Source organism: Drosophila subobscura, chromosome J (assembly GCF_008121235.1).
Source record: "Drosophila subobscura isolate 14011-0131.10 chromosome J, UCBerk_Dsub_1.0, whole genome shotgun sequence".
NCBI classification, from domain to species: domain Eukaryota; kingdom Metazoa; phylum Arthropoda; class Insecta; order Diptera; family Drosophilidae; genus Drosophila; species Drosophila subobscura.
In genome coordinates, this window is record NC_048532.1 from 5,380,240 (window position 1) to 5,401,907 (window position 21,668).

General features: G+C 44.2%; 1 protein-coding gene across 1 annotated transcript in view; it reads right to left on the reverse strand.

The window, feature by feature from the left end:
• Positions 1 to 17,959, reverse strand: part of LOC117894979 — a 32,329-nt gene extending 14,370 nt beyond the window's left edge. The window contains 10 exon segments of the mRNA XM_034802319.1: positions 130 to 224; positions 1,424 to 1,453; positions 1,534 to 1,644; positions 1,712 to 1,883; positions 1,961 to 2,281; positions 2,343 to 2,623; positions 4,582 to 4,712; positions 5,587 to 5,725; positions 5,792 to 6,675; positions 17,277 to 17,959. Of these exon segments, the coding sequence (XP_034658210.1) occupies positions 130 to 224; positions 1,424 to 1,453; positions 1,534 to 1,644; positions 1,712 to 1,883; positions 1,961 to 2,281; positions 2,343 to 2,623; positions 4,582 to 4,712; positions 5,587 to 5,725; positions 5,792 to 6,661 (2,150 nt within the window). The 5' untranslated portion in view covers positions 6,662 to 6,675; positions 17,277 to 17,959.
• Between the last annotated feature and the right edge of the window lie 3,709 nt (positions 17,960 to 21,668).

Genomic DNA, 21,668 nt, shown 5'->3' on the forward strand with positions numbered 1-21,668 from the left:
GTTAACAGTTACTGATGGGACGTTTGGGGATGGGGTGGGGTTAAGGTATGTGAGTGGGTGGAAATGAGGTGGAGGTGGAGGTGGAGGAGGAGGCGGTGATGGTCTAGACTGGAGTTATTTTCAAGGTACCGTTTGTGTATATCCGTTACGGTCATGCCCAGTCCCGAGTCCGATGAGGGACTACGTCCGGTGGCGGCTATAATCTCCAAATCGTCAGCTGTTACCTGTTGGAACGAACGGAACGGAACGGAGCGTAATGGCACGGAATGGAACGATTTCAGAGAGCGAGTGACACAGTGAGTAGGCTGGGCAGTGACAGAGACAGTGACAGTTTGACAGATTGAGTGAGTGAGTGAGGAGTGGGGAGGCGAAGTTTCTTCTGCTGAGCAAAAGTCAGAGAAACAGACAGAGAGAGAGAGAGAGACAGAGAGTTGAAGAGCGACAGAGAGAGAGAGAGAGAGAGAGAGAGAGACAGCGGGAAAGAGTGTGGGAAGTGCAGCTCTTCATATATACATATATCTATATAGGATATATCATATATTATTATTTATATTTATATGGTGGCGGTGCTTGATCTGTTTGACTGTTTACTGTGTACCATTAGGTGCAGTTTGCTTGTGGAATTACATATTTAATTTGATATTTTACAGTAGTTTTAATGCTTACATATCTAGATACAAACATCCCCCGAAAGCAATTTAATATTTTTGCTTTTTGTATTTATTTACATCTATCGATTCACACCCCTTTTTGGAGGCAACTGTGCTTGTACTTGTACCTCCTCTAAAACTCAGATAATATTTGTGGGTTTTCTTGTGAAAAATTGACATTCGTTTTCGTTTGTTTCTGTTCTGATTTATTTCATGTGGATTTTGCGGGGGGCCGAATTAGAAGTAAGCGAATAAGTGGATTCGGAAAACTCTCACAACTCAACAGAAAGGAATAACATGCAGCATTTTGGGGGAAAATTAAATGAAGCATTAAACAGGTTTTCGAGTTTCAAGGTGGGGCTGGTACGCAACTATTTATTAAGTGTAAGTAAGTATCTCGTTCGGCAATTAAACTACAAGTTTCGTTTTGGTTTTGTTATTTTTTGTCCAGTGTTATTTATGTATTTTGTCTACAGATAAATCGTTAAAGTTAAAGTAAAAGTTACAAACATACAGCGACAACAACGACAACAACAACAACAATAACAATAACAAGAAGTGAAAGATTTAACTAAATAATAAACATCTTGTAGGAGAGAGAGAGTAGATACTCGAATACACACATATAAATGTATCTGTAGTAGACATTCGACGGCTGATCTATTCGACTTTACTTGTCTGAACATGCTCAGCGTGTGTGTGTGTTGTGTGTGTGTGTAGATCTAAGTATATATTGTGTCTGGGTCGTAGAATAAATCTTCTAAAAAGCTTACCGGCAAATCACGGGCGGGGTCTCCCTTACGCTACAAAAGAGCAAAAGTTTAAATTGAAGATTAAACAAATGAATTTAGGAGAGAGTAGGAGAGGCAACTGCCACGCTCACCCTATGCCTGTCCACGCTATAAGGATCGCGTTCCCTGCGATAGACGAGCTCATCGTATCGCGTGCGATCCTCGGGGAACACAAGTTCTCGGATCTCCGTCACTAGCGTGTGCTGGAAAAGGGAATCAAATTCAAATATTTATTAATCTATCAGACATTTAAGTGGTTCCTGAGCACACCTTTTCGTACGTATCTAACATCTCTAATAAGACGGCAACAAAGGCATCTATGGTCATTGCTTTCCCACTATACTCTGCAATATAGTAGGAGAGGCTTGCAAAATGATGACGGGGCAGCAGAGAGCGGGCCTTCTCCTCCACCATGGTCGCAATCTGACCTTTTCGGCGTGCCCTAAGAAAAAAAAAAAAAGCATTTCAATCATTTCGAGGATTAGAATTCATCCTGCAAGAGAGAAATTCAATTCCTACCTTGTGCCTGTTGGACTGTAGGCATCCCAGGGCTCCATCTCGATGGAGGTACAGGAATGCGGCACTTTGCCCACATCACGTATCACCAGCGACATGCGCTTGTGGTATTTCAACTGACCAACGGCCTCGTCGTGCGTCACATCGAGAAACGATTGGCCATTGACCTCGAGGATTTCGTCGCCGATCATCAGACCACACCGATCGGCCACACTATCCTTGTCCACGCCGGTGACAAAGATCCCCAGACCGTACTCTACGCCGCCGCGTATCATCAGGCCCAAGGACTGTCCCGGCTCTATGAGCAGCTCCACGCGACGTATCCTGAACGAGTCATAGAATATGAATTAAGAATGGGTTCTGCTGCGATCAACTGTGAACTTACCGATCTCGTCGATCGCTCCGTCGGCCCCCGTACTCCATGGGCGGTGAGGCGGGCCGGCCATGTCGGTCCATCCAGGAGCAGGTCTGCCGGAAGGGCAAGCCTGCTCCCGATGCCGCCGCCGCCGCTTGATTCTGTGGATGCAGGGGTGGTGCCATTGACGCGTACATGGGATCGCGGGAGGGTGGACCGAATCCGTGGAGGGGCGCCGTCGAGTTCAGCGTGGGCGGGGCTCTCACCGTCATACTGATTTGACGTGACGATTTCAATATCTGCACACATCTCTGCGTTAAGAAAAAATGTGGCAATAGAAGAGACACAAAAGAGAGGACAGATGCGAGCAGAAAACGAACGAACCAACCAGAGTACAGAAGAGACAGAGTAAAAAGAGTAAAAAAGAGAAACGGGAGCAAAAAGTACGAAAATTAAATCAAAACCAACCGAATTAAAACCCAAAAACTAATAATTGCTTTACGCAAATTCAAAAATTAAATACTTTTACGTAAAATTCCGAAATTATTAATTAAGTTGAATTGTGGGCGTGTCCGTAGCGTATCCCTCGCGTAATCCCCCCGCCCATTCCCGCCCGACTTTCATTTGCTGTTGGTTTTTGTGGTTTCATGGCTGCTGTCGGGTTCTGCTGTCATTATTTTAATTGTTTCTGACCAAAAATAAAAAAGCAACGCAACTAATGTGAGAATGTGCAAAACTTGTATGGCTCCAGGGGGGCTTTCTGTTGGGTGGGGATTCTGTCGGTCGGTGCTTTGTGCTGCGTGCAAATGTGTCGGGTCCGGGTCCGGGTCTGGTCTGTGAATCCGCCCAGGTGTCGCCCAGGGGGCCCTTTCCATTTCCACCAACTTGTGGGTCTTGCGGTTTGTTCAGTGTATTAATTTTTCGGGTTCTCGTTGCTTTTTCTCACACATAGAAATTTCGGTGTGCTGAAAACACGCACACAAGAAATTCGAGTATTTCTTGCAATGCAGAGGGGGGAATTTCCAGCTCGCTTAAGCCACCTCAAAGTGTGTTTAAGTTAGCTCTTAGAGGTTTTCTTTTATTGATAGCCAAGCCATCGCTTAGTGTGCTCAACTGTACTTCAGTTTGTCTTCAGTCTTGTGAGTCAACAGAAGCTACAAAAATTAAATTGCATCTAATTAAATAAATTAATTTATACATACACAAAAACAATTCAAATACAAAATGCGACTAATCTATTGCCAATTTTTTCTCAGTGTATATTTGTATTAGTGTGTTATTGGTTTTTTATACTTTTTTTGTTTGTTTTTGTCGTAACATTCATACAAAATTGTATCGAGTGCATAAAGGTAGCGTACGTATACGTATTTTTATGTATTTTGCATAGGAAAAACTACAGGAAAAATCGTTCAGAGCAGGCAGAAACTGATACAGCACACCATACATGGATAATTTATTTTGCATATATGTAAGTATCTTCCAAAACAACTTTTGTCGAAAATGGTTAAAGTTTAAATTGGTAAAAAGCGTGAGAAATGGCACAACATGTGCCAGTCCCTTGTCCCTTGAACTCCTCTTTGATGCGCTCCTTTTTTGAGCAATCTAGTAATATATATGAAGAATTATATTGACTATCAGAACGTGTCACATAAAATATTCCACAATAAATTGACTTTCGTTGTTAGACAGCTGCCGGTTGTCGGGGAGTGGCAGCGGCTCTGGCGGCAGGCCTTCTTTTCGTTACTCTGCCAAGTGTCGGCCATAAAAGACGATGTTGGCCTACTGAATATAGTCTACTTGTTTTATCTATACACATACATATCTGTACGTATAAAAGCTTGATGGATAGGAGGCTATTAGGGCCAACTATTAAGGGGGACAACGTTTGACAAACTGAAGCTGCCCGGCCCCCGACTCGCTCTATTCAAGAAAATCGCATTAAAATCAATAAAGTGTACAATAAAATTTGATATTTTTGATAGGAGATGAGTTTGACATTGCTGTCAGTGTCGTGGGATAAGCACAGAGAAAGAAACGAGTGACAAGAGTGTCCATGTTTCCCAGCAAGTTTCCACTTTGAGTTTTGGTCAACAGATTTTTACCCTTCTATTTGTTGCTACATTTTGTTTCTGCATGCTCTAATCGATTTTTGTCTAAGTATAGAGAGAGAGAGAACATGAGCTACTACAAAATATATATTTTATAAATATGTAGAAAAGGAGATATAAATAAATGTATTTGGTGTGTAAGTTATTCGAGGGATGCTCACCTTAAGCGCCTCCTCGTGATTGATTGAGGTGAATGGGGTGCCGTTCACCTCTAGGATTGTATCACCGGGTCGCAGTCCGGCGCGCTCGGCCACCGAATTCTCCTCGATGCGTGAGATGTAGACGCCCAAGCCTGGTCGGAGAGTGGAAAATGGTTAAAAAGGGAATCAATTAGCTCAGAGACATTCAGATCCCTCCCCTGTCACCATACCCAGCCGGCCTTTTCCTTGGACCATTTTCGTTTTTTATTTTTTCATTAAGCTCTGCCACGCTCTGCCTGGAAGTGGTTTGAGGATGGAGTGCGGCAGCCATTTTATGTTTAATTTATAAAGCACATGTGCCAGTGTGTGTGCTGGACAGTTGCTGGAGGAGCAACAGAGACAATGATAGAAGGAATGGAGAGAAGAGAAGAGTGCCTGCCTGCATGGGGGGCAACTTACTCGTAAATAGATTTTTATCGATTTTAAAGCCCCGTCCGCATATTGCAAGCTAAAAATAAATTCAACCAAGCAACAGCAGGAAATGGGAATGAAAGAGCCAGACCCGCCGAAGGGCTACAAAGGGGTACACTGCGGATGTGGCTGTGGCTGTGGCTGTGGAGGCAGGAAGAGCTGGTTAGCCAAAAAGGTAGTCAGGTGCAAAAATGCACTTGGAAATGTCAAAGCTTCTGGCGGTTTGTCACACACAAACACAAATAAACACACACACACGAATGGATAGCCGAAACGGAGAGCCACGAGAGAGAGAGAACCAACAATATAAAATGAAATTGAAAACTAAATTGTACGAAAGTGGTTACTCAAGCTAAAGACAGAGACACAGAGAGAGACAGTGAAAGAGAGGGGATGGGGGTAGCGGATGGGTTGATGGGAAACCTAAACCGACTGGGCGTGACATCAAATCAAACAGCAAGAGGCGTGGAGCTCAATCTGTCTTTGAAGCGGCAACAAAGTGCACAGAAATGGCATCCAACTTTGGCAGTAAAATGCAAAGGAATGAAGTCCTACCTGAGTCTTTGCCTCCTTTGACACAAATGCCGAAGCCATGATCGATCTGCTGATCGCGGGACATGGAAACGGTTCGCGTCGTTAGCTCGTGAATGTTGGGAACACTGCGATCTCTTTCCCGCTCACGATCCCGATAGATCTGCAATAGGAGGGGGAAATATATATTAACATAATCATCATCCATAAATGGAGGTGTGGCACCCACCTGATGCGTCGTCGAGGGCGGACTGCTGGCCGGACTGCGTCTTCCGGTGCGATCGCGTGAGCCACCATTGCTGTAGTGATAGCTACTCGTAGGAACTGAAGACGACTGCGTGGCGCCGAACATGCGCAGCACCTGCTCCGGCGATATGGGGCGCTTCTTGTTGCCATTGCCCATGGACGAGCGCCCGCTGGCCGCTGTGGAGGTGGGCAGGGTGCCCGCCGTGCCGGCGGCCATATGGCTGGCGGGTGAGGAGCTGAGGTACGCAGAGCCGCGTCCCGGCAGCGAGCCCCCCTTGGTGGGCACCCCCGCCGAGTTAAAGTAGTAGTGGGGCGAGTGGGGACGCTCAATGATTGTGTACGAGGTGCCAGGCGGTGAGTAGTAGAGCCCAGAGCGGCCTCCGCCCCCGGCGGCTCCTCCCGCACCACCGCCGGCGCGCAGCGAGCTCGTGCTATTCCCCACACGCGAACCGCCGCCGCCGCCCATCCCGGACGCTGAGCCCCCGTAGGGGCCGCCACTGCCGGGAGGTGGACTGATCATGCCGAAGGCCAGGCCGATGTCCTCGGCCTCGTAGCTGCTAGGAGCACCCGCACTGCTCCGCATATGGTGGGCACTGAGTCCTTGCGAGCCGCCAGTCGGCACGCTGGATGATGATTGGGTGGCGCCCGAAATGAGGCCGGCCAGTCCGCCGATGCCGCCCCCGCCACTGGGGCCGCCAAGGCCAAGTCCCGCTCCTGCTCCGCCATGATATCCATAGGCTCGTGCACTCCAACGTGAGGGTCCAAGATCGCATAGTTCGGCATAATCGTTGCCAGCTGCGCTCATTGTCAGGGGGTCGCCGTCGTATGGTATGCCACTTCCCCCAAGGCGCATTACACTGCTGGAGCCTGTCAAAGGAAGAAGGGGGATAAGCATTTTGTTATAAAGTAATCGAATGTGGGATACCCAGGGAATTTTCTCCCCAGTCTTCTGTACATTCTTGAATGCCTTTTGCTGGGTACTCAACCAGAATTGGGTTAAACACTCCACTCCACTCGGCTGGCGCTCCTTTAACCGACAATCCCAAACCCCAAACCCCAAACCCAACCAAATCCAAAGCCCTTGCCTCGCATAACTTTTGTTTGCCTACGCAGCCCGCTAAGCCGCAGCTCAGACTGAGCCGTTTCCATTCAGAGCAAACAAAAGCTTAATCTCCAGAGTCATATGTGCCGCCTGTGCCACATATCCACATCCACACTTCCACTCCCACCAGTCCCGCTCCCATTCCCATTCCCATTTCCAGTCCTTTTTCCTGACAGACAAACACTCGCATTCACACACTCTGCGAAATCAATGGGAACTTATGCCCCATGCTTCATTATTTATGGGCCAACTTTGGTTGGCAAAACAAAAACAGGTTGCCACAAAAGCAGAGGCACCAGCCCCCCACACCCCCAGTGGCTCCGCCACTGCATCTGGCCTCAGGGGTAGGCAATGGCAATGGGGCGGCCCCCTCGCTCATAAATAGTTTAAAATTGCCGTGCTCACACTTTGGCACTCGGTTAGCCATGGCCTGGCAACGGGCACACACGATGCCACTGGCACTGGCCAGGCAACGTTAGGATTTAGTGGATAAAACTGAAAATTTGTATTCGATATGCTAAGTGAAATACGACTGCTCGTATACGAACTGCATTTGCAGTTATCACAGAACAGTGATAAATAAGTAATAGAAATGCGGGATTACTGAAGAGCCATGAAGAGAGCTCTCCTTTGATTTGCGCAGATTTTCATTGTAAATCTATTAGCTGGAACGGTTTTAATTTCCCTTGAAGATTTCTTGAAACAAAATCATATTTACAAGTTATACAGAATTGTAGTTTCCATCGGTTATCACTGGTAATTGCTGCCATTAATTGGTTAATAAAACTTTAAAAATTGATTGAGAACTTTCTTATCCACCCAATAAATATTTCTCGCTATAAATTCCCATAATAATTCAAAAGAAAAACTGACAATCCATGCGCTTATCAACTACGTAAATCACCTAAATATTTAAACTAACAACTTTTCACATTTTTATATGCCGCATTTAAAAGGCAAAATCCATCAGCAAAAAAGTTCCAGTTGCAGTCCAGGCCATCAATTGATGGCCAATAAAAAGTTGCAATGGCCGTGGCCATAAACGAAAACCCACTCAATTAATCGAGTGTGAATAGCAAATAAGTTTCGAGTACTCAAATACTCTCATGAATGGGTGTGAATGGATGTATGTAAGTGTGTGTGTGTGTGTGTGTGTGTGTGTGTGTGTGTGTGTGTGTGTGTTTGTGTGTGGGAGTATTCGTGTGCGTGCTGCAGAGAAAGTGCACTTTCAGCTAACCGACAAGCGCAAGAAACAAAGCGCTCGGGCAATTTGCTTTGACGCTTAAGCGCACTTAGCGGTTGCCCATTGGCAAGCACAAACACAAACAGGACACGGCCAACACATACATATGTACATACACAGCAGACATTCCAATACACAGACACAGACAGCACGAGTGCAGAAGCACCTACGTAATGGCGGGCAATTGTGCTTACGTCTAACAAGCAGCCAATAATGTCCTTTTTGATTTACCGATACACATTTGCATTTCTTTTTGCTCTCATTCTCTCATTCGCCTTCTCTGCCACTCGCACTCGCACTCTCTAACCCACAATAAATTGGCAAGCAGACGCCATTACAAATGAGGCAGAAACCAGCACACACCCACAAAGAAACAAAAGCGAATGTGGGCGGGGGAAATGTATTTTGTATAAATATCAATAAGAAACATCAGAGACAGCTTTTTCCTATATTATATACATATGACAATAAATTTCTCTGTGGCTATTTTCCTCAACCCCAAACCAAACCCCAAGCCCCACTCTCCCACTCCCCCCATTCTACCGCTCTCTCTCTCTTTTATCTATCATTTTTTTGTTGTATTTTATTTATTTTATCTTGTTGCTTTTGTTGCTCTGCCTTGGCTTTGTTATAAAATAAACGGCAAAAACAGCATGCTCCAAACGTATTTACTCATGACCTTGCTGAGGCAAAGCCAGCACACACACACACAGGCACAGACACCCATTCACAGACGCAGACACATACACGTGTATTCATGTATGGATGTGTATACACAGAAATACAACCACAACGTTCGCTTGGCGTTGGCGCTTGTCACAAGGACATTTTTCATGTGCGCAATGTGACATTTTTTGGAATTTGTTACTCTGACTCTGGTTTGTTCTCTGTGCCAGCCAGCCAGTCAGCCAGCCAGGCAGTCCATAGGATGCACAGTGTGCCAAAAGCGATATAAATAGAAGTACTTTTATCGTAAATATTAATCGTAAATTAGTAAATATTTTATATTCATTCATTTATATTTGATGTTTGCAAATTATGATTGCAATTGGGATACATTACAGAAGCTAAAGGGCTACTTTATATTTGAAAAGTTCTTAAAAGGAAAGAACTTTCATGGGAATAAAGTTCACAACAAATTCTGTGCTTGCAAGTAGCGCTGGGAACCATTTATTCTGACGCTCTTTCTTTTCATCAATAGAAAATTAATTAAATACTAATAGCAGCTATTTTATAGTTGTCCAATATTAGTCTTAAAGATGCTTGAAAATATTTGCTTCCAGACTAATTTGTTTATTAAAACCCTTAGAACATTTTATTGGTATCTACTTTGCATCAAATTTCCTGCTTTTTTAGCTGCTTCTTCCCAACTTTCTTTCAGCACCAAAGAATAACAAATTTCCATGTTGCCTGGTCCCACTGCCGCCAGGTCTCTGCTCTCCATTTTTTATTTCAGCCTACTTCCAGCAGATGGCACTTGGTTCTAACTGTTTCGCTGTTGTCTTTGCCCCCTCACACTCACACTTGCACTCACACTGCTCCCTGCTCCCCGCTCCTTGCTCAACACTCTCCACTGGTCGGGGTCGGTCCGTGGGTTTTTGTGGCTGTTGTTTGATTTGAAAATAAGTTTTGTATATTGTTCACTCCAGTTTTTATGGCACTCGAGCCTAGGCATTTTGCATTTTGCATGTTGCATGTTCTACATGTCTGCTTCTCTGTGTTTGTGTCAGTTGTACGAGCATCTTCCCTTTGGTCCAATGCCACAATGCAATTGTCGTAGTAGTTTGCATTTTTCAAATAATTGGAAAGCGCATTTCGATGTTTGAGTTTCGAGTGGCAGGAGGCAGAGGCAGGAAAGCATGCTACACGTCTCGTGTCTGACTCGTGGCATGCCCTGCCCTGCCCTGGACCCTTTTCGCTTGGCATTAATAATGGATGTTTAATACGCGACTGGCATTTAATGTTCAGCTTTTCGAGTGCGCCTAATAGTGCCCGAGGCATATTAAATCATTAACCGTGAGCTGCAAAATTTCGCCAAGCCCCGAGCATTCATCAACGTTCATCATCCTCATCACCATCAAGGTTTTCATTTTTCCCTCTACCTTTGACGTGTTTTTTTGTTCTCTCTCCTTTTTTTCGGTAAATTTCTGGGGAAGTAATTATGATAAATGCAGGATATACACGAGTATGTGGGATGGATCAGGGGAATGGAGGCAAGCCTCCCTGCCTCTGTGCGGCATGTCGAACTTGTAACTGGGTTAATTGCGCGTGAATAAAAATAAGGAAGAGAGACAGAGACAGAGAGGGAGATGGATGGTGGCTAGAAGAGTAACTACATGTGCCTCGCCCATTTCCCGTTTCCCATTTCCGCTGCTTGCTTCTGTCAATAAATCTTGAACAAGATCTCAAACCATTCCATTCCGATAAGCAAAGTCTGCAGTTACGTGACTTTTTTTTTCTTTCTGCAAGCATGTTTTGTTCTCTTTTTCATATTCCGCTATTCTTAAACTGCTCAAAGAACAAAAAATGCAACGTGCTGATGCTGAAGGTCTTCTGAATGGAAATACTTATGGGAAGCTTAATAATGCGATCAAAAATGTGACTTTTGTTGGGAACAATTTGTTGCCATTTCAGCCTCAAGTATGTGTTATATTCAAAGGATTTGTCTGACATGTGCGGCAGAGCAGTTGCATAATTCCAAAGCAAAAGCCATCACTCCCTGGAGGCGCTATTGATTTGCTCGCCGTGGCTTCACTCCCATTGTGGAGAGATAAGCCAAGGGCAACCATCATTCGAAGGACCCAAATCTCTAAAGGACACACCAGCAACAATACATACATACATGGCTTCACTTATGCATATATAACACCTATTCATTCAAACACTCCAAGCTAACACTCGTGCATACACATATACTATAATGTGGGTACTAATCAGCTTTGAGCATGTTTGAGGCTCAATTACATGCGGTCTTTAGGCTACTTGAGAGCCAAAGAGTGCTCAAGGATGTGCTATCATGTATCTGTGGTACTAATCCGAATAATACGGATCAAAACTCGATGGAACAGACAACAGCTTTAACACAATAAAAACAAGGAATATTTCACTTTAATAAAATAAATTTGTCTCTCTTTAAACTGTTTTCTCTTTAGTTCCATCAACTGAAATCTCTTTTCACTCAAACTTTATACTTTCTAGTCTGAAAAAAAAATGTGTAAAGTTATACTCCCCTGTTCATTATATAGAATTATGTTTACCTAAACCATCGCTCACTTCCTATGTACTTTGTAGGTACATAAGGTCTAAACATGAGGTCTCGCTTCTTTTTTTCCACTTCCTATGTTTTTGCACCTTTTCAATTTTCTTGCTCTTGCTCTTGTTCCGTTTTTTGAGGGTGTGGTTGGTTTCTCAAAGATATTCTTCTTTCAACTGAAGCGTCACGTAGGCCACACGAAAAGAAAGAAGCAGGCACGAAAATCTGTTATAATAAGATATGCACAAATGCACATGCATAAGTTAGACACACAGAGGCAAAGGCTGAGGCAGCAGAGGCAGAGCCGTGACAGGCCTAAAGAACGTCGCCAAAAGAAGCCCACAGAGAGAGCCCCCCTTGGCCCGAAAGAATAAGGAAAGCTGAACTGAACACAGAAAGAAGAACAAACCAAGTTGACTTACACGTCAACTATTGATTTTTTAATTAAATATTAATGAAGCACGAGGAACGGCACCAGCAAAAATGGCACACAACACGCTCAAAAACACACAAAAAATACAAAAACAAAAAAGACACACAAAAAGCGAAGACGGGAAGTGGAACGCCTCGAGGTATGCTACAAAAAACATGACACACAAAGAACGGTAGGAAGGAGGCGGTTAGGAGGTTAGCAGGTTAGGTAGGGATAGGCAGGGAAAGCAGGGGGAGAAGCATACGGAATATACGAGCAAATTACGAATTTTTAATCACACGTCGCGCTCGTTATATAAGCAGAGGAATACGAGTAGTATCAGGCTCCTGCCAAACCGAAAAAAAAGCGAACAGAAATCAAATAAAATAAATATGCAAAGCGTCGTCTCGCTGGGAGCTCAGCTCAGCCCAGCTCTCTCTGCCCCTCCGATCCTGTGTCATGTCCTGCTCTTCCCACCCTCCTTGGCCATTGCTTTGAGTAGGTCGTCGTCTATGCACAGACACGCAACCAGAACCAGAAGCGGCGGCAGCAGCAACAAAAAAAAATTGGAGGAAATGTGTGGAAATGTTAAAGGCAAATGAAACTAACTGAGGAAGTGGAGATGTAAGGAGAGGAACGGGAAAGGGAAGAGGAAAAGGAGAAGGGCGAGAGGACAAAGTGTGTGTGTGTGTGTGTGTGTGCCAACGAGAGACAGGACGGACAGCCGGGACAGTCAGGCATTTCCTACAAAACGCCGAGCAGCATTTTGTCCAGTCACGAAAAGTTTCGTCTAAGGAAAAAAACAACACAAAAAAAAAGCAAAGTCAAATGTTACGACTAAAGAATACCCAGAACACAGTGGGGTTAATGCAGAAGCGTAACTTAAGATGGATAATAATTATCAGATCAACATGTGTGTAAACGGACTCAGTCTCAGAGACCTTAGGTGGGACACATCCAATTTTTATTCCGCCTGTTACATATACCCATTCGAATGCAATATACCCTTGGATTACACGAGTACCGTGTGCGAGTACACCGGGCATATCTGTGGGAGCAGACGCGAGTTCAGGTTAGCAAGAACCACTCGAGTCGACAAAGTCTCAAGTTGAATGAAGAACTCACGCAACATACACATGTACCAAGAGCAGGGGGGGGAGGCAAGTGCGAGCGGTGAGAGTAGAGTCCTAGAGAAATATTTTGAGCCCTGGCAGGAATTTCTCGTTGTTTTCTTTATGCCATTTGCAAATGTTTTACGAATTTAGCCAGTACTGAGAATTTGTGCATTTGAAAATGGAAATTTATGACTGCAAATCGAGAACCTGGCAATGTGTTGATGGAAATGAATGATGAATATCTTGAAAATAGTTCAAATGTAACACATTCGTTTCCATTTAGAGTCCTGGAATGCAGTAATTGAAAAGATACCAACATTTTTCCTGTGCTTTTCATTTATTTCCCTTTCCCTTCATTAAAGTGCTTTTTGTTTGCCATAAATTCAAGGAAAAAAATGAAGCAGCACACATTTATGACTGTCTGCCAAATGGAAGTTTCCATCCAGCTCGTAAGACCCTTAATTATTGTGTCAGCTAACTGAAAGTTAATAAACCACTCATTGTCATGAAAATAAAAGCCAAAAATAAACGAACTGAACCAAAAAGGGGGCTGGCAAAATCAATAATAACTACATAAACGAGCCCAAACAAATGATTCAGACAAGAAGATGGGCATGCATGATGGGGCACGATATACCCTTCTACTGCGCCTTCATGGTAAGGGAAAAGACTGGTATGAGGCAAAGGTCCATGGCCTAAAATACACTCCAAAAATTGTGGGGTATATATGTACATATGATCTAAAATTCCATTTTCAAGTCTAGAATTTGCAATGAAGCATTACATGACTTGGATATAATTCACCAGAGTGAAAATTGTCCTAGTTTGGAAAGCACAGAAAATAATTTTCCTTCTGGCTGTGAGTGGAAACTGTGCTAAATACAAAGACTAAGGCTTTTCAGACTTAAATCCGATGAGTGCTGACTCAATTATGATTAAAAAAACAATAAGTCTTAAGGATTAAATCTATTCATGTTGCCACAATATCCCCTCTTTTGTATTGAGGCTACAAAAGAAAAGTTGAGGGCTTAGAATACTCAAAAAGTTTTCAACAATGAAAATTAAACAGAAAAATATATTTTTCTCTTTCACATGAATGAATCAAAATGACAAATTTTATGGTCAAACAATAAAGTATTGCGACAAAAGATATCGAGAACGAAATGGAAGAATATCAAGCAAGTCTGTGTGATTTTCGTTATAAGCAGATAGCTCGTCAATATTTATAGTTTTCGAGAATTTCCCTCATCTTCAGAGCAGGGTAAGAGCATTGAAATTGATCAGACTCATCATAATCGTTGGATTGCGTGGATAGCCCAATCACAATTGCAGTCCCAACCCCTAAGCGAGGATAATAAGCCAGCAATTAGTGTCACCAAAAGACTTGCTGAGGCCTCAAACAGAAACACAGCCCAAAGCCGAGACACCGCCATTTAAAGCAATTTAACTGAGGATGGGCCCCAGAAGGAACACAGAACTGAGGCAAAAAAAAAAAAAAAAAAGGTTAAACGAGGCACTCGCTCGCTAACACAGACAGACGCACATACATCTATTATCCTGCAAGAGTATATCCTTTTTAGCTGCGGGCTGAAATTGAAAAAAAGGGAGTGAAGTGGAGGAAAAGTGGCGAGGACAAATCGTAATTTCAGTTTTATTAATATTTTTCTATTTGCCTATGGAAAACTACTGAATGGTCCTTTATCAGGAGCCTCCCACCGCCCGCACACCCCTCTCTGGTCCGCAATCGTTTCAATGGCTGTAGGAAGCAGGAAACTTTCTTAATACAAGATACTTAAAGGACACAGTTACACACACTCACACAGACAGAGACAGAGAGAGCGAGAGAAGCAAAGTCCGACATTCAATTGCCACCTTTTGCCTGAAGGATTTTCCATCTGCGGGTGTGTGAGTGTGCGTGTATATCTGTGTGAGTCCTGCCCAACTCAAACTGAAAGTCTTAAGTGAATTAGGAGAGGAAACTTGCAACATTCCCAAGACAGTCCTACCGCTGCTCATTCTCCTGTGCCCTCCCGTGTCCATGCACCTGCCACTGCCCTGTCCTACCACTTCAAGGTTCTTCACTTAATGAGCTCTTGAAGTGTTCAAGTTTGAGCTCAGTAAATATATAGATGAACAAAAAAAAGGATTACTTTATATGACAGGCCAGGCCCCCGTTCCCCACCCTTATGACTGGACACCTGTGCGTGCTCCCAATCCCCTGCTCAAAGATTGATTGTTATAGAGAAAAGGCTCGGCTTCGGCCACTTAATGATTGCCAGCCAAAAAAGAAAGAATTGTGGATGGTGTCAGGACAGAATGGTGCTAGGACTGTAACTCGGACTGAGGATTGGGGACTGGGGCGTCGCCCACACCTTGATATAGCATAAAACAATTATCGGAATTTCCTTCTTCCACTTTCCTTTCTTTTTCGGGTTGGGTTTGGTCATGGGCTGGCGCTGTGGCTGTGGCTGTGGCTGGGGGCTTAGTTTATGTTGCTCGTAATTAAAGTTGTGGGAATGGCAATGGGGCTCGGGGCACATCAAATCGATATTTGAAAAGGAGAGCCTAGAGCCTCTTTCGCAACAACTCGTACAGGTGAAGGTTAGACAGGTGAATGGAACAGGAGACTACAAATTTTCCAATTGAATGTGGCTCCGGTTACCAATGGCATTTTAATTGCAGATTCCTGTAGATATCAGAGTTTATGTCAGTTGAGCAGGAACTCGTTTTAGTGCCTTTTTTCTCACTATTCTGATTACCATTCCTTCACAGCCTCAAGGAAAAGGCCAGCCAGATGTTACCCGCCAGGCTTGACCTACATAAACATTACAATGTGTGTTGTACCCAACCTATTATTAACGATACAGTGCCAACAGCATATTCGTGTGATAAATTAATTGACTAAAAAACACATTCGTGGCTGACACTTTGCCTGGGACCTGGGCCAAGTATACGTAATAACTACATATTTAATGGGTTATTTCACAGCCCTACAAAGCAGAATGAGGCAGCGCCAAGTGCTGGCAGAACATTTCCATTTACGGCTGACATTTAATTAAAATTGGCGCCTAATTAATTGCCGAAAAACGGGAGCGCAGAGTCTGACAGGACATTACTAGGCGTATGAGTGATGTTAGAATTTAGAGCAGCTTTTCACTAATTGAAAATGAAAATGAAAATTTGATTTTTGGCATTACTGCGGTCGGGCATTTTGTAACTGTGAATATTTTGCATGATTGATTCCACGGCTAACATTTTTCCGCAATTATTATTCCGGTTATTATTCGCCGTCGACTCTTGCGGAGAAGGCCCAACAAAATGCAGCACATTTTTTCGTTTTCCCTCTTCGGTTCGTTGGCAGAGCATTTTTGCTCTGCATAATTGATGGCTGAGCTTTTAATTGAAGCTGAGTTGCGGTTATTACGGGCGTAAGTGGTGCGGGGTGGATGGGGCCAAAATTTATGCAAATTAAGACTGCACCGAGGGCGTCCACAATTAAAGGGAAATCGCAGCGAGCGGAAAACGCAGAAAAAAGAGAATGAAAACGCTCTAATTGAAGTGCGTTTGAAGGAGGCAAGTGCTGGAACACCGCTTGAGATATCACAAGGAGTGGGTGCAAGTGTCCTTGAAGGTGTAGAATGTTTTTGAGAGATTGATTTTTGGCGTACGCTTGGGTAATAAAATCTGATGAAAATATACATCATGTAGATTCCCTTGATTCTCCACTGATTCTTTTAAGCTACACAAATAGAAGGCCATTCCATTTTGCGATGAAAAACTTTAAGAAATGGTAAAGGGAATTCTGTTGTTTAAACATTAATAAAATTAAATCTCAGACCAACTGTAAGCAGACAAAAAATGTAAATCTAAAATTATCTTTGAGAAGTGAACTTTTCGCCGAAACAGGGAATTATGATATGAATCAATCAAATTTCCTTTTTAAGATGGTTCTAGAGATTCTTTATTTAAGAGAGAGTCCCACTCTATTAAGTTTTATTTATAGTACTAATAGATAATTACTCCACTTTCAAAACACTCGCAAAAAGTACTTAATAATCTTTTTAAAACACTAAAAAAAATTGATTGAAAAACACTCGCATAAAGAGCGGCACAAGTCAATCCACACAGTAAACTACGCTCAAACTTTTCCATAGCAATCTTTTGAGAGCTCACGCATTCACTTTTATCTCGCTTTGAAACTACGGGTACGCGTATATGTTGCACAATGAATGTGGCATAAATTATAAATGCCCCAAATCAACTCCATTCAAGCGCTTTCAGAGCGGCTCTTATCGCAGTTTCCCCTGTTCTGTTTTTTTTTTGGTGTGTACGCGTATGCTCACCTGTCTGGAATTCTAAGGATACATTAAAGTCGCCTCTTGCTGCGCTTGTTCGGGTGTGTCCGACGTATCCTGGGCCGCTGTTTGCTAGAGGCTTCTATTGAATTGATTATGACAGGACCGGACGCGTGTCCTGTCCGCAACAGTGTTGTCCGGGTCCTGCTGCAGCCGTCCCGCTGTCAGGCTTCCTGCAACAGTCAGCTGCTGCCGCTGCTGCTGCCGCTGCTGCTGCCGCTGCTGCTGCCGCTGCCGCTCCCGCTGCTGCTTGTGGCATGCAAAAAGTTTTCCCTTTGCACTGCGGATGTGTTCCTTGTTTTCACTCACTCTTCCCCTCGCTCTCTCTCCGGCACTGTTTCTGCGGATTCTTCTTCTTAGTCTCTTTCTTCTTCTTTCTGTTCTCTGTCTGTCAGTTTATGCGCTTCCTGCCTTTGCCTGCCGCCCGCCGCCGCGTTGTGGCGAGAGTGAAAGTATTTTTTGTTGTCTCTTTTTTGTTGTATTTTATCGTGGTGAATTTCGCCTCGGAGTAGCTCGCTCTCCAAGCTTGCTCTCTTCGAATGACACTCCACTCTCCCTCGCTCACTCTCAAATAGCTAGAAACATTTTCAGGTTGAGTAAATTTTGGAAATATTTTTGTTTCCCACCAGTTTTTGTGGGAATTCTTTTCAATTCTTTCTTTTCTGATTACTTTTAGTGATTTTTTTCGTTGGTTTTATTGCACTGAATATTTAAGCGCCTTTTCACCAACATTCCAGCAGCGACAACAACTTTGTTATGGTGCTTTGCGGTACTGGGGGGGAGTACGCGGGAGTGGGGGTGCGACTAGGTAACGTTAGCTGATTTAGCTGTTTTTCTAGTTCTCCGCTCTCCGGTGTTCCGCTCTCCTACGCCTGGCTCTCGGCTGCTCGGCTGCGCCTACAATCTGGCAAAGTTGCGTACTCCGTATTCCGTAGAGTCCGAATACCGTAACAACCGAATTCGGACTTAACCACTCCGAAACGTGTGGTACGTGGCGAATTTGACGTTTTGTGTAATTTAACCTTCTGCCCTACTCTCTCGAATGCGTCATCGGGAATCGGGAGTCCGGGAGTCGATTCGGGTTGCTTATTCCCGTATTTATTTGCTTAATATTTTGATTTGGCACTTACACACACTTACGCACACTCACAGGAACACGCACAAATGTTTAATTATTTTTACACTTTTCACCACATCGACGGCCATACGCCATGCTGTACGGCTAGAGCCCTCCAAAGAGCCCCAAGTATTACAGGCAAAAGGAGCCTTGGCCAGAAGAAGCCTTCAAGGTTATTCTTATTTGCCTGGTGGCTCCCAATTGCTATTCAGATTGAAATCCATTGGGGCCCTCATCCGCTGGCCTGGTCTACGCTGTATCTACATGCTTTAGGCATGTTCCCGTAACGAAAAAAAAACGGTTCAGGCTGAAATACCGTTGCACGCATTACACTCAACAACATGAAAGAGCCAGGGCTGCCCTCTCTCTTTCTCTCTCTCTGCGTTAATCTTCCGCCTCAGATTGCCCATAATTGGCGATTCCGCTGGGCTTGCATTTTGGGACACACTTGCGTTTTTTCGCGTTTTTCTCGGTTTTTCTTTTGCAATTAACTTTAGGGTAATATTTTTTCCACAAAGCGCGACTTGTAGTCTCTCTCTCGCTCGCTCGCTCGCTCCCTGGATTTTGGCGGAGCTCCGCGTCTTGACCGTTTGACTACTTGGGAGGCTTTGCTTTCGGATTCGCCTCTGATTCGGCTGAAAGCTTTTCCTTCATTTTGTAGGCTTCCACAAGGAGTGAGCGCGACGCGACGGACATAGAGAGAGCAGAGAGAGTCCCCGCCGAGACTGTCTGGCGACGGACAGGCAGGCGAGCTTTTCACTCTCTTTGCACTCAAAGTTTGCGTTGTTTGGATTTTGTTGTTTTAATTCTCGGTGAGCTGTAGCCAGGGGACTGGGACTGGGACTAGGACTGACGTGTGTGGGTGGGAATGGGACAGAGTCTCGCATCCCGTGTGCTTTTTGAGGATTTCTTTCGTGTAATTGTTTTCGTTACGTTTGTTACGTTTGTTATGTGCACCAGAGCCACTGCGCGAGCCATGTGCCTCAAATGGAGACGTAATTGTGCACTGTGAGAAAATGTCTGTAAATGGATATCATTGTTCCATGGGGAAACAACTACAAAATACATACATACATAGTTCATCTGCAATAATTAAACTTTGTTGGAGATTGTATGATTCATTTAAAAAATATTGTTAAACAACTAGTAGCCATTTATAATAAGCAGAATGATTCATTCATCATAATTACTTAACTTTCCTAGCAATATGTGCTTCTGCCGTTTCCATATTGTATGTTCATACCTTCCTCCCAGTGTAGTCATAAAAACCATCCAACAAACAGCAAGTAAGCCAAGCAACCCCGCACCCATCTGAAGCCTCCCCAGACAGCGCCCACACCCTGCACCAGCAACCCATCCGCTATGGTTTTGCAGCAGCAGCAGCAGCAGGTAACGAGCCTTCGTTAAAAGCTCTCTCTCTCTTTGTCTCCCGCTCTCTCTCTCTCTCTCTTGGTCTGCTGTCTCTCCCACGCAAGTTCTCCACACAGCTGGCAGAGTAACGTCAAACTACTTTGTGTTCGACAGGGACAGAGCGAGAGAAATCACGAAAGGAAAGTAGAAAAAATAGCAGTAAAACGAAAAGAGTCTTGTCAGGTAGCAGAGGACCTCTTTCCACAAGAGGAAGCTGTGTGCATGTGTGTGTGGGAGAGGCCTGAAGGTGTGAGTGCGAGCACGACACGTTGTTGCATTTGCGAGCACACAAAAGAAGGCAACTGAAAATATCGGTTTCGTTCCGTTCCGTTCGGTTCGGTTCTCTTTTGTTCTTTGCTGCTTCTTGTTTGAAGGTTTCCTTCTCTTCACCCTGGCGTTAAAGGGAACGTACACGTGCTTTTGGTGCGCTAGTAGGTGGTAGACGTTGGGGGAATTGTTATTGATGAGTAAAAGGGGCGAATTGGATTGGTGCGGTGGGGGGAAGTGAAGGCTAACTGAACTGTCGTCATGTCAGGTCGCTTTGCTTGCAGCTTCCACCTCCTCTCTCTCTCTCTCGCTGATAACTTTTCTAATTGAATTTCATGTCTTGACCTACAGGGTCAACCCTGGCCTGTCTTATCAGAGTGTGATATCTACGAGTACACGTGTGTGTGTGTGTGTGTGAGTGTCTGTCTGAAATTATGTCATTCTGGCTGCGTCATTGTGTCTGCCTGTGGTCTGTTCTATTGATTATTTCTACTCGTTTATGACGAAATGCCATTGTAGTGCAATTTAAATTGCTTTCACCTCTACACAGCATCAGCTTATTTTGCGTCTGCTTCTACTCTTCTTCTGTTCCTCTTATTCTGCTGCTGCTGCTCTTCGCTCTTGACTTGCACAACTATGACGTCATTGTTAACCCCGGAGCTTTCACTAGCGCGCGCACACACCCCCCTATCACACTCACCCACTCAACTCGACTTTGATGTCAACTTGTCGCACATTCACCATCCCCCAGACCAGACCCTGTCGAGGGTCCGTCCCTCTCAGTTTTCCACCTCTTTGACAAACCACCGCCCCCTGTCAAGTCAAGTCAACTCATTTCCATTTCCATTTGATGCTTGATGCGGATTTTCACTGACTAGTTTCGTGAAAGTTTGTTTCTCGAGAGCTTTTCTCCCTTTCCCTTTTCCCTTTTCTCTCCCCCATCGTACTTCTCCCTCGGTTCCATCTCAATTTGTTTCCCTTTGGCTTTTATTATTGCGGCAAAAGATTTATTTTTTGTCATTGAAGTGATCTAATTAAAGTTTGTGTGGACCAAAAATTATAAGAGAGGAAAGGGAAAGGAAACCAGAAATTTGTTTTCCCGAGAAAGTGGTCCGGCACAAAGGGAGGTGTAGCTGGCGCAGGGTCACGCTTGAGCTGGAGGTGCAACTTGTTTTCGTTTCCGTCCCAAAGTTGTTAAAAAGCCAAAAAAGTAATTTATTTCAGTTTTACTGCCTCCATTTTTGGTTGGGTATGTGTTGAGTTTGGGTTCTATCCCTGGCAAATGTAATGAGATGTTTTGACCCGCTAACTTGGTCTTTTCTTCTAACCCCTCCGCAGTACCCGTTCCATCAGCAGTTTCAGCGCCCTGCGCTCTAGCCTCTGTAGCCTTGTGGATGCTGATTTGGTTTGAAGCCTTGGCCAAGTTCTGTTGGCATCAGCTGCTTGATAATCGGATTTTTCTATTCTTGGCTTCTCGTTTTTTCTCTCGCAAGTATCTGTCTGATTCCTTGTGCAGAGGAATGGGTTAAACTTTTCTGTTGACTTGTCTGTGGGTTAAGGGCTAATCAAAAGTTGTAAATCAATTC